General features: G+C 44.6%; 1 protein-coding gene across 3 annotated transcripts in view; it reads right to left on the bottom strand.

The window, feature by feature from the left end:
• FARP2 (FERM, ARH/RhoGEF and pleckstrin domain protein 2) overlaps nt 1-13,486 on the bottom strand; it is a 79,016-nt gene that overhangs the window by 54,256 nt on the left and 11,274 nt on the right. For all 3 annotated transcript variants that reach the window (XM_075529770.1, XM_075529769.1, XM_075529768.1), the window contains exon 2: nt 5,533-5,746. In XM_075529770.1, the coding sequence (XP_075385885.1) occupies nt 5,533-5,736 (204 nt within the window). In that variant the 5' untranslated portion in view covers nt 5,737-5,746. The remainder of the gene's footprint in view (nt 1-5,532; nt 5,747-13,486) is intronic.

A 13,486-nucleotide genomic window follows, 5' to 3' on the forward strand; every position in this document is an offset into this window, starting at 1 on the left:
AGTAGAGATGGCTGGACCATAAGATAGTTGGGTTTGCATTCTCTAAAGGAGTGCCATGCTGACTTCCATAGCGGTTGCATAATTCTGCAGTCCCCCAACAATGAAAAAGCATTACAATCTGTCAGCATCCTCTCCAGAATTTATTACTTTCTGTTTTACTGAATTTTGCTACAAGTGTCAGTGTGAGGTAGTATCTCACTGCTGTTTTAGTTTGTATTTCTCTTATGACTCATGAACTTCAACATTTATTCAGACGGTTGTTGGTCACTTGGATGTCATCTTGGGAAATTGTCTGTTTATGTCTTATGTCAAATATTTGTTTGGGTTGTTTGTATTTAGCTTGTTAAGATGGTTTAGTTTTCTTTTTTGCGTGTGAAGAACTAGAGTTGATTTTAGGCTTTTGGTTTGTATTAAATTTGTGTGCCTGTGCGTGTGTACATGTGTGCACACGTGCCTATGTGTACATGCCGTGCAGTTTGTCACTCTGAACTGTCTCTACTGTGACGCAGACATTCACAGTTGACAGATGGCCTTCTGCTGTCGGGACCCAGGCTGGTTGTGACTATGCCACGTGGACAGAGCTGTCCGGCTGAGCTCGGCTGGCAGCCTGTGTCCGTGAACCACAGGGAGTGGCGTGGTGAGACTCCACAGCCTCTTTGGACATTGACCTGGCTGAAGTTTCTAGCTCAGGATGGTTTAGTTTTCTATAGATTTTGGAGATTAGCCTTTTATCTGATGCATTATTACTGAATTTGCCCCTAATCTGGGGGTTCTCTTTTAATTCTTTAAAAAGTTTTATTGGCATATAATTCACAAATCATCCAATGTAAGAGAGCAATCATATTAAGAAGAGTTGTATAACCATCACCACAATCAATTTTAGAACTCGGATAGATATTGAGACCTTCTTTTTGACATGGAATGTGATGTCATCCCTCTTCAAGCTGTCATTGTCTGCAGAGTGAGCATATGATTCCAAAGAATTCAAATTGGCCAACACCAGTTCATTCTAGTTCACTATCACCTAGGATATCTTTCAGCACTTCAGTTCCTTTTTGGTGACATAATTTTCTGAGATTCATACTTTGTACATTCCACATTCTGATTATCATTGGAAATTTGAATCTATTTTTTCTTATTTTGAGTTGTGCCATATCAGCTAATGAAGGTCCCCAAATTATTGGTCAAGGTCTGCCAGCATCATTAAGGTTGACCTACTTTGCGGAGGCAGCTCTCCCCAGTCAGATACTGACTGCTTTCCAGCCCAAGAGCCTATCAGATAACGTCTTACTGGTATTCAAAAAATTTTAGTTGGCCAAAAAAAAAAAAGTTTTTTTTTTCCCCCCAGATACAGATGGCCAGATCCTTTTTTAATCTGTCTGGAAGTACCAGTAAAACCTGTCCACTATGAATGACCTGTTGCTACTTGAAACATCAGAAGCATAATTTCCAGCATGGTAGCAATAGGCAAGTCACCCGAGTATGACATACTAACAGACATGTGTGTGTATTGCTGTCAAGTTAATTACGACTCACAGTGGCCCTATAGGATAGAGCAGAATGGCTCCACAGGCTTTCTGAGGCTGTAAAATTACATGGAAGCAGACTGTCATATAGTTTGGCTGGGGGCTGAAACCACTGACCTTCTAGTTCATGGATGAGCATGTTTAACCACTATATCACGAGGGTTTTTTATATAGAGGATACATATGTATATAGTGTGAGCATGTGCATATGCAAATATCTCTTTTCTTCCCTCCCTTATCCCATGACCCACCCAAACCAAACCCATTGCCATTGAATCAATTCCAACTCACAGTGACCCCTTAGGACAGAGCAAAATTGCCTCATAGGGTTTCTAAGGCTGTAATCTTTTTTTTTTTTTAACATTTTACTAGGGGCTCATACAACTCTTATCACAATCCATACATATACATACATCAATTGTATAAAGCACATTTGTACATTTTTTGCCCTAATCATTTTCAAAGCATTTGCTCTCCACTTAAGCCCTTTGCATCAGGTCCTCTTTTTTCCCCTCTCTCCCCGCTCCCCCCTCCCTCATGAGCCCTTGATAATTTATAGATTATTATTTTGTCATATATCTTGCCCTATCTGGCGTCTCCCTTCACCCCCTTCTCTGTTGTCTGACCCCAGGGAGGAGGTCACATGTAGATCCTTGTAATCAGTTTCCCCTTTCTAACCCACTCACCCTCTACTCTCCCAGTATCACCCTTCACACCCCTGGCCCTGAAGGTATCATCCACCCTGGATTCCCTGTGCCTCCAGCTCCTATATGCACCAGTGTACAACCTCTGCTCTATCCAGACTTGCAAGGTAGAATTCGGATCATGGTAGTTGGGGGGGAGGAAGCATCCAGGATCTGGGGGAAAGCTGTATTCTTCATCGGTGCTACATCGCACCCTGACTCATCTCCCCCTAGACCCCTCTGTGAGGGGATCTCCAGTGGCCGACAAATGGGCCTTGGGTCTCCACTCTGCACTTCCCCCTTCATTCACTATGGTAAGATTTTTTTTTTTTGATGCCTTATACTTGATCCCTTTGGCATCTCGTGATTGCACAGGCTGGTGTGCTTCTTCCATGTGGGCTTTGTTGCTTCTGAGCTAGATGGCCACTTGTTCACCTTCAAGTCTTTAAGACCCCAGACACTATCTCTTTTGATAGCTGGGCACCATCAGCTTTCTTCGCCACATTTGCTTATGCACCTGGTTGTCCTCGGCGATTGTATCATGGAGGTGTGCAGCCAATTATATGATTTTTTGTTCTTTGATGCCTGATAACTGATCCCTTTGGGACCACGTGATCACACAGGCTGATGTGTTCTTCCATGTGGGCTTTGTTGCTTCTGAGCTAAATGGTTGCTTGTTTATCTTCAAGCCTTTAAGATCCCAGACACTATCTCTTTTGATAGCCGGGCACCATCAGCTTTCTTCACCACATTTACTTGTTCACCCGCTTTGGCTTCAGCAGTTGTGTCAGGAGGGTGAGCATCATTGAATGCCAATTTAATAGAAGAAAGTATTCATGCATTGAGGGAGTGCAAGGCTGTAATCTTTATGGAAGCATGCTGCCTCATTTTCTGTGTGATGAAGCTGGTAGGCTCAAATCTTTAACTTTTTGGTTAGCAGCTGAGTGTTTTAACCACAGCCCCTCACCTCCCTGCCCCGGGCTTCTCCTTATTCCATTACTTATGAAAAAACAAATGTAAAAGGGTTAGTGCACTAAATGGACATATGACTTTAAAACCGTCTCCATTTGGAGATTCTGTATCATTCAATATGATTTAAGGAGATATGTACAGGTGTCAAGGAGTGGACTGTGGTGGTGAATTGTGTGTATCAACTTGGCTAAGCAAGGATTTTCAGTGTTACGTAATGTAATGTGAATAACATTGTGCTGTAATGACTTCTCGTGAGGGAACTAGCCAATCAGTGGATAGGGAAGTTTCCCTGAGGTGTGGCGTGTGTTCTGCCTCAAGAATGGACATGCTATTCCGGCCGCAATCACTCACTCTCATGTGCATGCCCCATCTCTGGCTCTAGTCTAATCTGCAGATTTAGGAATGCTAGCCCCACCACTGCTTAGGACATTTCCTTGAAATAAATCTCTTTGGCACTAGTTTTCAAGTAAAATTCCTTAGCACACATTACACTGGTAACTCTGGTGGGCATATAAAAAAAACAAACTTGATGATTATATTTGAGTAGTAAACATAATAAACTCAACTTATTAAAACTTTTGACAAGCTCAAAATATTTTGAAGCTTTCACCAATATCCTTAGGCAGACGATGTCTCTAAAATCCTTAGGCATACGATGACCCAGATCATCAGTAGAAGCAAGTTTCTCAGAGAGGGCTTGTGTCTTACTTAATGACTCAAATAATAAACCTGTGCTTTCCCCCCATTTGGTACCAGTTTTAGTTGGTAAAGATAATGTAGAAACAAACAAATAAATGGTTAAAAATAAACATTAAATAGCATAATTAAAACCACAACATTTTTTAAAACTACAACCTTTTAAGATGTTATAAACCCTGATCCAGCAAATGCATTTGTTATAAATGGCTGTATGGTAGAAGTTCTTCTGACCTTTCACCTGTTTCCTCCAGGTGACTCATATACCAGGAGCAGGTTCAAAGGCTGCCTGGCCTCACCCTAGGCACTCTGTAAATGCTGTGTCTGCTTTTACAACACAAGAGGTGACTGTGGAAAGCTGAACAGACAGGTCTTACCAGTTTCAATCACCACTGCCCTGATGAGATGATATTTTATTTCCTCCTCAAATAAGACCTTACAAAAAATTACTCAAGGTCCCTTGAGTTCTAACTCTAACATCTAGGCACTGGTCATTCACTATCAACACACACACACCACCACCCAACCCCTTCCCCCCCGCAAACCCCCCCCCCCACCGCCGCACAGAAGACTGGTGTGCACTGGGCTTCACAGTAGGAGCTGCCTACAGACAGCCTCTTGCCACCCCTGCCCCCAATTCCTCCACACAGGCCCAGAGCTGGAGTGCAAGGGAGCCTCCTGGAGGTGTCTTCACAGTGCTACCTATCACCCCACCACCCTGGTTTCTCTGCAGAAACTTCCAATACTACCACGCCTCCAGCAACATTTAAGTCCCTTCTCTTGTTCTTATTTCTGTAATGGAGAGCAAGGAAAAGCCTATAAAGATGCCACTTTATGTTAACAAGGAAATACTAGGAAAAGAGAGTGTATTCAATTTTTAAATTAATTATCATTCTAATACTGTTTAACAAAACATAAAAATGTGTTCCACTGTATCACAGGGATCGTCAAGGAGTGAACAAGACTCCTTAAATAGCAATGCCCTTTTGTCAACATTATTGTAACAATCTATTACTTGAGAATTTTCAAAATATAGATTGTAGTATGGCCACCCTTGAACATGAATTATGTTCACACTACATAAAGTGCATTCTATGTCAGGCTGTGTCCTGTTGTTTGCTTAATCCGCACACCTGAACAGGGATTACAATCAACCCATGTCCAGACACACACACACACACACACACACACACACACACAGACACCACCGCCACCACCCCCCATGAGATCTACCCAGATGGCCAGTGGCTTAGTCAGAAAGTCCTGCCACAGTCAAGCTGGCTACAGTCTGTGACCCTCAACACTACTAAAGCCGCGTCTAACAAGAGATGAAGAATGAAAATAACCACAACAACATATGAAGATTCTGGTGAATCCTAAACTGCAGCAGGATTTCAGTTTTCCATGTTGGCATTCTGTTACTTTAGAGTTGATCGAGGGCTGATAAATTGTAAAATAATATGAATGCCCCCAAATTGTAAATGTTTAGGAAGCATATTTTCTGAACTTCAGGTATTGCACGTGAAATTCCTGTTTGCTAGTTAAACTTTACAGTGCTACTGGGTTGACCAAGTCACGCTCTGACGACAGCAAAGCCCCTGGAGACAGTCATATCCAGCTTTCTCTTTGGGGCTCAGAAAGCAGAATCTTCTCACCTCAATGTCGAACGTCTCCACGGTGCCATCAAGCAGCTTCACCCTGACTTGGAGGTGCTTCTCCTGCGCCCGGGTCGGGTTCCGTGCCATCGCTGCCAACAGGCCCTGGCCGGGCTCCAGCGTGCTCACCCCAGTAGGGCTCTGGGCTCCCAAGCGTGTCCCTGGTGTTTGTAGAACTCTGTACGTCCCTTCAATCTCTCCCATGCTCTGCTTGCTAGAAGTGAAGCAGACAGACCACAGAGTCACCACTCATTAGTTGGACAATGAGACAACGGAACAGAAATATTGAATACACAGGGACTCTCTACACTATTTTCTCAACTTCTGGCAAGCCTTTAATTACAGCAGAAGAGAAAGTTCAAAGAGCACAATCAGCTTCTATGAGCGAGGCAGGCATCAATGCGTTAGTTAACCCACAGCCCGCAGTGAGACTTAATGCCCAGTGGTTACTGAGGTTACCATTTGGAGGACCTACCCCCACTCACCAAGTGAAGGGTCTCTCCTCTGCCGGGCTGCCCAGGGCCCCCCATTCTCACACCCCCACTGCCATTATCTGATTCCCCATTGGCTCCAAACAGACCCTGTCCAGACGAGCTTTCGATGTCGGCACAGATTCAGAATCTGTCGGGCAATTCTTAGCTGGCTGGAAGCACTCACAGGTGCTCATTTCTTCTGACTGCCACTCAGGGCAGGAGAAAACACAGAGAAGTCAGTGAGGACTACCAGGCTTGCCTTCTGTGCCAGCTTTCCACTCTTTGGACTTTCTATATCAGCGTCTCACTGAGGTGGCAGGGACACCATGTGGCCAGGAGGTAACTTCAGACATCACACTGGATGACAGCTGGGTGGTGGCCATGAGGATAAGTACTTAGTATCAACGTCCCCAGCACCTGCCAGAAGCCACCCTCACAAGAGCCAGCTATACCACCACCATTTCACAGATAACGACACCGAGGGCTGAGAGGGCCCCGTAACCGGCTTAGTGCTGATCTTGGTGTGCCTAAGTCAGGCCCGAGTAATGGGAGCACTGGTGGCACTGCCAGCTAAACATAGGATTGCTAACTGCCAGGTTGGCAGTTCAGAACCACCAGTGGCTCCTCAGGAGAAAGATGAGGCTGCCTGCTCCTGTAAAGGTTGACAAAGCCATTGAAAATCCTATCTAGGGTTTTTATGAGTCAGAATGGACTGGACAGCAGTGGGGTGTTTTTTGTTTTATTTTATTTTTTTTGGTTTGGTAGCCAGATTAACAAGCTTATCTCTTTGCTGATTTTGACAGCCTATGTCTCAGCTAGAAGTGAATATCAGTAGCTTATTTTTAATTATATTTACTAACAGAAGTACCTTCCCTTTATGGCAAGTTTTGTTCATATATATATAGTGGGAACAAATATATATATATATTTGTTCGTATATATATAGTGGGAACAATTGTGAGGATGAAGCAGGACCAGGCAGTGCTTTGCCTTGTACATAAAAGTCTCTGTGAGTCAGAACTGACTGGCCAGCATCTCACACCACCACTATTTTGGAAAGTTCACTTAAAGAAAAATCTCTTGCAGTGTCAGCAGTGCGAGAGATCCTGGTCTGGCCTGGCAGACAGAGCCCAGAAGGGGGACCCGGCAGCAGATGGTCAGAGAACATGCAGCTGCTGTCGAGAGCTTTTGTCCCACAGCTTCACCTTTGCAGAGTCTACCAGCCCGCCCCACAATCAGTTGGCAGTCCTCGTTGATAGAGCACCATGGATTAGACGGTGTCCGTCCACTAACAGCAGCATTCTCAGCGGCTGAGCAATTATGTAATCTGGCAGTTGTACAAAGATGTAACTACCCTGCTGATGTTCTCTGCTCAGCAGTTGTCAGGAGATTGGGGTGAGATATAGCACCCTCACTCAGGTCACAGTCCTGATTTGACCTAAACAGAAGGAGTTTCCAGGCTGTGATCTGCATCTCCTTTTAATTTCTAAGGGAAAGAAGTGAGCAAAGGAGGGAATGAAGAATGAAGAGCTCAGAGTAGAGTATGTTCAGGGTCCCTGAACTGAGAACCTTCTAGACTCAAGGAAAGACTGATGCCATGACACATGGAGATCTCTGAGGAATTCAGGGCCCTTTCTCCTTCATGTCCCAATATTCTTATTGGGACAAATCAAATGTATTATCTTTTATCACTTGTGTTAGGTTCAAAGCTTTCCATCTTCCCTAACTAAGGCAACCTATCCAAATTCACTAAGGGGATCTTTCCCACGCTCATCTGACATGTCAAACAAGCAAGCAGAAAATGAGAACGCTAGAACCCCTGGGAAAGTAAACTGTAAGTAGTGGAGCAAAATGATGAGGCAGCATGTCCTTTTGTCAAGTTGAAGGGCCATTGCCCTCCCTTCATTGAGCTGTTTCCAACTGCAAGGGACTCAGGCCTCTACCTCTCACTGACTGTACATCTCTGACGCAAACCACAGGGATGGGTCAGGTCAGTGCAGTCTAGGTAGCATCTGGTGTCACCTGAGAGTGTCCCACCAGCTGTGCCCCACAGATAGGAGTAAATCACTACTGTCGCTGATATCAAAGAGAACCAAATGTCTCAGGATGCCAAGTTACTTACTGTAAAACTACTACAACAAATAACAAAAACATGGTCACACAAGACTTTGGAAAACTACCATTTCCATGCCACTGATGGTAACAATGAGTTAGCTGTGTGAGGGTTCTGAGAACCCGCATAAATATGAACTTTCTGATTCCAATTTCACAAACTTTTATTGAGTAGTTAAAGAAAGCACGAGGGAACATGAATGGTGCCCCAATGTGAAAATTGATCAAAAACAAATAAATGCAGTCCACAGCCTCGGCCAGTCACATGTACAAAACTCGAAACAAGCCAGAGTGAGTTCTTTGCAAACAAGGCACAGGAATGGAATGCTTCCTCCTTTCAATAAGGCTACCATCTCAGAAGCATGCATACCACCACTCTTGAAGTCCAAAGTACACTTTTAGAAAAGTCCCATCTTTTCTTTATACTGTTTGGTATTTCCCATTTATCCTTTTTCTGCAGGGGAATATTTCTTTAGGTTCTTTTCTTTGTACGCATTACAAGTCATGTCTAAGACGGACCTGCAGAGCCTAGTCAGGGTGATGGTCACTCCTGAGGAAGAGGGTGCAGGGGTGGCAGGCTCAGCCCTTTCTCATGACCAAGACTGCTCCCTTTAGAATTCATGGTCATACATTTGGTGTGCGTGGCTTTACTACATTTGTGCTTACAAGTTTTTTTATAGTAATAACATACTTTAATCAGGAAACTTCTCATTTAACTTTGCTCTCTCTTTCCACTACTGTGAGGGCTGAGATGAGCAAGTCAGCTAGATTATATTACACACATAAAGAACACCAGAGCTCTCTTGTGGAACAAGTGGTGCACAAGTAGGAACGCTCACAGGCTTCACACCTTCTACACAGCAAACTCACACCCCACTTATTGCTGCCCAGAAGAAGACATATGGTGTGAGCATAGACTTAGAGTCAATGCAAGGCAATGGCTTCTCTTTATGTAGGGACCTTCTGGCCTTGGGCTTATAAATCTGCCCTATGATTGGATTATTTTATATACTTTGCAGGATGACTCTGTTTACTCTGCAAATATGATGCATAAAGTCACCAATATAGGTTAAGTGACCTTGTGGGGATTGGTCAATTTGTGGCCTGGCTGGGAGGGCCATGTCTAGAGATTGAAACAGAACTCATACATATTAGCGGCCAACCTGACAGAGGTAGAAAGAAGTCATGGGGGAGAGCGGGAACCCCCTAAGAGCTATAAGATGTCTACAGAGCTGTGATACCGAAGATGGTACAAGAGCAAGTACAGTGGCACTAGCAGTACAAGTGACAGAAACCACAGGATCTAGAGGGGCTGTGGTGCTGCTTGCTGATAAAAAGAACTGAGCATGCAAGAGGCTTGCTGGAAGAGCAGAGTGCTTCTGGTCACATGCTGTCAGAACCAAAAGAGCTGTAACATTTTCCCTGAGCAGTGAAGAGACCCAAGAAGGTCCAACATCAGAGGCCTGGCTCAGGGAAGCACAAAGGGTAAGAGATGGGCTGCCGCCTTGCAGGGAGCCGAGAGCTGCCCCAACGGAAGCTGTCCCCATTGACTAAAATGATCCTGAGTTTAACCTGTTAATTGTCCTAGAAAAACATGGACTTGTGGGCATGGTCTATGAATTATGAGTGGGCACCACAATGATTACCAAACCCAGTAGAGAAGTAGAGAGTGCCACGTGGAGAGAGCTGGTGTCAGAAATGGTGAAGAATTTGGAGTGGAGATATGTCTGGCATTACATAGAAATTAGCTGTGTGCTGATCTCCCTTAGGTGTATACATGAGTTCAGATGTTAGATTCCCACTAGCCAGTCTTGTCCTTGAGAAACACTTGAGGAAGACCAGCTCTCGACTGAGGAAAACCCAGTGAGGTTGCCTGCTGCTGCTATTCCAGAAGAATTTTCTGCTTACTATTACACAACAACATGACAAACATACCATATTTAATAATTCCATTTTAAGTTTAAGAGAGTCTAGGAAGTTAGGAACTGAACAGAAAATTGCTATGTAACCCGCATGACCTCTGCATGCCAGTTAGCTTGGTTTCTGAAGCAGAGGCATTCTCGGTACTTCCAGTAGAAACACGAGGGTGCCCAGCTAGCAGTCATCAGCTGCAGTCTGGCAGTGCTACCTACGGAAAACCAGGCTCCTGTGGATCTACTTTCACTTAATAATAAAAAACACACACACTGACATAACATTTCCATTTTACCGTTGAGAAAAAAATCAGCTAAAAAAGTTGCCAAGGAATACACAACTCAGAATTGGCTGAGCCAGGACTGAAACCCAGAGCTGGTTACCACGACAGTGTCTCCTCCCAGCCAGTGGCTGACCATAATGCATAGCTCCTCGGCCAGAAAGAGAGTCCACGTTTCATGTCAGAGGATGCTGGCTAGCATTCGTCACACTATAAAATCCCATCTTTCTTGAGACATTTTTGGTTGCCTCTTTCAGGAGGGTGGAAAACAAATTTCTATACGGAGCAACCAAAGCAAACAGAATACTTGTTACCTTTACTCACTCAGCTCACTGCTATTGGCCAAGTTGATTCAGACTTATAGCAACCCTACAGGACAGTGTAGAACTGTGTCCATGGATTTCTGAAGATGCAAATCTTTCATCTATGCATGGAAGCATTGGGAATTAACTTTTATGCTAATGACTCACTGGTGGAATTCTTACCTAGTCACCCAAACCTGGCTGGCCCACCAGGTAGCAATAGAAAGGCCCCTTTGACTCCTTTTCTGAACACCTTTTAGAATGAGTGACCAGACAATTTGGTCAATGCAGGCAAGCAAGTGAAAGCATTTCAGGACTTTAACTACAAGATCAAGACTCAAAATAGCTGATGACAAACAGCTGGCCCTGGGTCGGGTCTGGGAGCTGCTGGAAAAGCAGGGAAGTGCCTGGCTGAACAAACATGAACACATGGGCACGATCTTCCTTCAGACAGGAAGCTGACACAGCTGAGTGCCATAGAAACTTGGCTAGTGCCAGGAGCCTGAGAAGCCAGCAGCTCACCTGCAAACACAGCAGAGTGCTTGGGCAGTGGCCAGATGGCCTGCTTGAAGCCCAAGGACATGCCATGACAAACAGCAAGAAGGGCAGCCATCTGTCTCAAGCCCCTCTGGTGCTGAGAGGGTGGCCTACAGTCATAGGAAGGTGGCCAGCTGGCTGGGAATGTAGAATAAAAAGGCTAGTACCAGTGGTGATACCAAAGGGCACAAAAGCAGCCTAGTGCTGGAGAACCCAGGTCAGAACACCTGTTATAACCCCACCTCTGCTGTGAATCCGTCAACACAATGCTGCCAGGCCCTATAGCAGGGCTGATCCTTCTCAACTGCAAGAATCTCCTATTCTGTGATTGGACAGCTCAATGAGAAAGTAAAACAAAATGTGGTCACAATTCCAACTAGTTTACATTAAAGAGAAGTGCTTGGCTGCTCTCCAAAAGCCGGTGGTTCAAACCTACCAGTTGCTCGTGGGAGAAAGATGTGCTCTGTAAAGATGTATGGCCTTGGGAACTCTGTGGGGCCATCCCACGCTCTCCTATGGGCTCTGATGCCTCAGAATGGATGCCAGCAGGGCTTCTTTGGTTATTGTTTTGAGAAACCAAAAATTGTATTCTCCTAGCCTTCCTCCCTTGTCAGAAAACCAGGGCCAAGTGCCACCTAGAAAAGGAATCTCTCCTTCAGACAAATCCAAGAGTATCTCATAAACGAAGGTTATAGGTCACCACAGTATGTACAAACCTTACAATTTCACTTTTACTCCTTAGGTCTCAAAAAATTGCTTCAACACGACACTGTCAATATTTATTTCCTTTAAATAAATACTGAAATGCATGTGTTATGAAGTGCACAGGTGGCACATCCTGCTCATGCTCAGCTTCTAACCTAAAGGTGGAGGTTAAAGGCCACCCAGTGAGCCCACGGAGGAGACGCCCAGCAACCTGCGCTCCAGACAACTCCCGTTGCTAGGTGTTACCGAGCTGGCTCCACCTCAGCGACCCCATGTTCAACAGAGTGAAACACTGCCCAGCCCTGCAACATCCTCATAACTTGTTCAGCTTGAGGCCACTGTTGCGGCCACTGTCAGTCCATCATGCTGAGGGTCGCTTGAGCCTCTGATCCCTTGAACAGTTCTCTGTAGCTCATGGGGTCACTGTGAGTAGGAATCGACTCAACAGTTAATGGGTTTGGTGGTGGTTTCTGTTCACTGTGAACTGGGTGAAAGTTTACACATTGGTTTTATAGTCACCAATTCAGAAATTATTATTCTTGGTGTAACCGACTGCAATCCCCACAATGTAATATCACTCTTTCTACTTCCTCCCTGTGTTACCATTTCTCTTCTTTCCTACGTCTTATCTGCTTTCTGAGCTTTATCCCTGGACAAATGCTGCCCTGTGATCTCAGAGTTGATTGTTGCACACCACGTTGGTGTGATTATTAACCTTATGGGTTTATCACCTAGTTGGAAGTAGAACCACTAGTGATTTCAGTTTCAGGTCTAAAGGGTGTCTAAAGGTCACAGTCTCAGGGATTCCATCAGCTTCTAGAGGACCAGTAAGCCAGTGTCTTTACTATTTTGAGTTTTCCTCCACACTTTCCCATTCTATCCAGGGCTTCCTACTGTGAGCCCACTCCAAGCGTTCATCTGAATGAGCTAGGCACTGGCTAGGTTTCTGGTTTCAGGGTTCATATGATCCTCTGGACGAATGGTTCCTTGGGTCTTTGATTTCCTTCAGTTTTCTTTGGTTCAGATGTGATGAGACCAGTCGTTGCAACTTCGATGGTCTGGTGTTTTTCTTCTTAGCATTTCTGACCTTCTATTATCAGGTGTTTTGACTTTATGTTAAATACAAAGCTACAGACCAGTGGTTCTCAACCTGTGGGCCAAAACCTCTTTGGGGGGCAAACGACCCTTTCACAGGGCTTGCCCAATTCAAAACAGTAGCACAATTACAGTGACGAAGTAGCAACGGAAATAATTTTATGTTTGGGGGGGGTCACCACAACATGAGGAACTGTATGAAAGAGCTGCAGCATTAGGAAGGTTGAGAACCACTGCATATATGCAGAAAACTAAAGTGGTAAGAGTGGCAAGGATCTTTGAGATAATCTGGCTCAAAGGCTCCTTCTCAACACTTTCCCCCCATATGAAGCTGACTTAACATCAGAATGTTCACAGAGAAGGTGGAAAGGTCCAATGTACTGTTTTGGTGTGAAGGTGAAAAGAAGTGAGATACAAACCTAGATGCAAGTTCCTTAAGATTAAAAGACACACCACTTAGTTTAACACACACATGCACACGCACACACACACATTCACCAACTCCCCTGTCGTTTCTATTTTATCTCAGTTATTGT

The sequence above is a fragment of the Tenrec ecaudatus genome, chromosome 13 (assembly GCF_050624435.1).
Source record: "Tenrec ecaudatus isolate mTenEca1 chromosome 13, mTenEca1.hap1, whole genome shotgun sequence".
In the NCBI taxonomy this organism is placed as follows: Eukaryota; Metazoa; Chordata; class Mammalia; order Afrosoricida; family Tenrecidae; genus Tenrec; species Tenrec ecaudatus.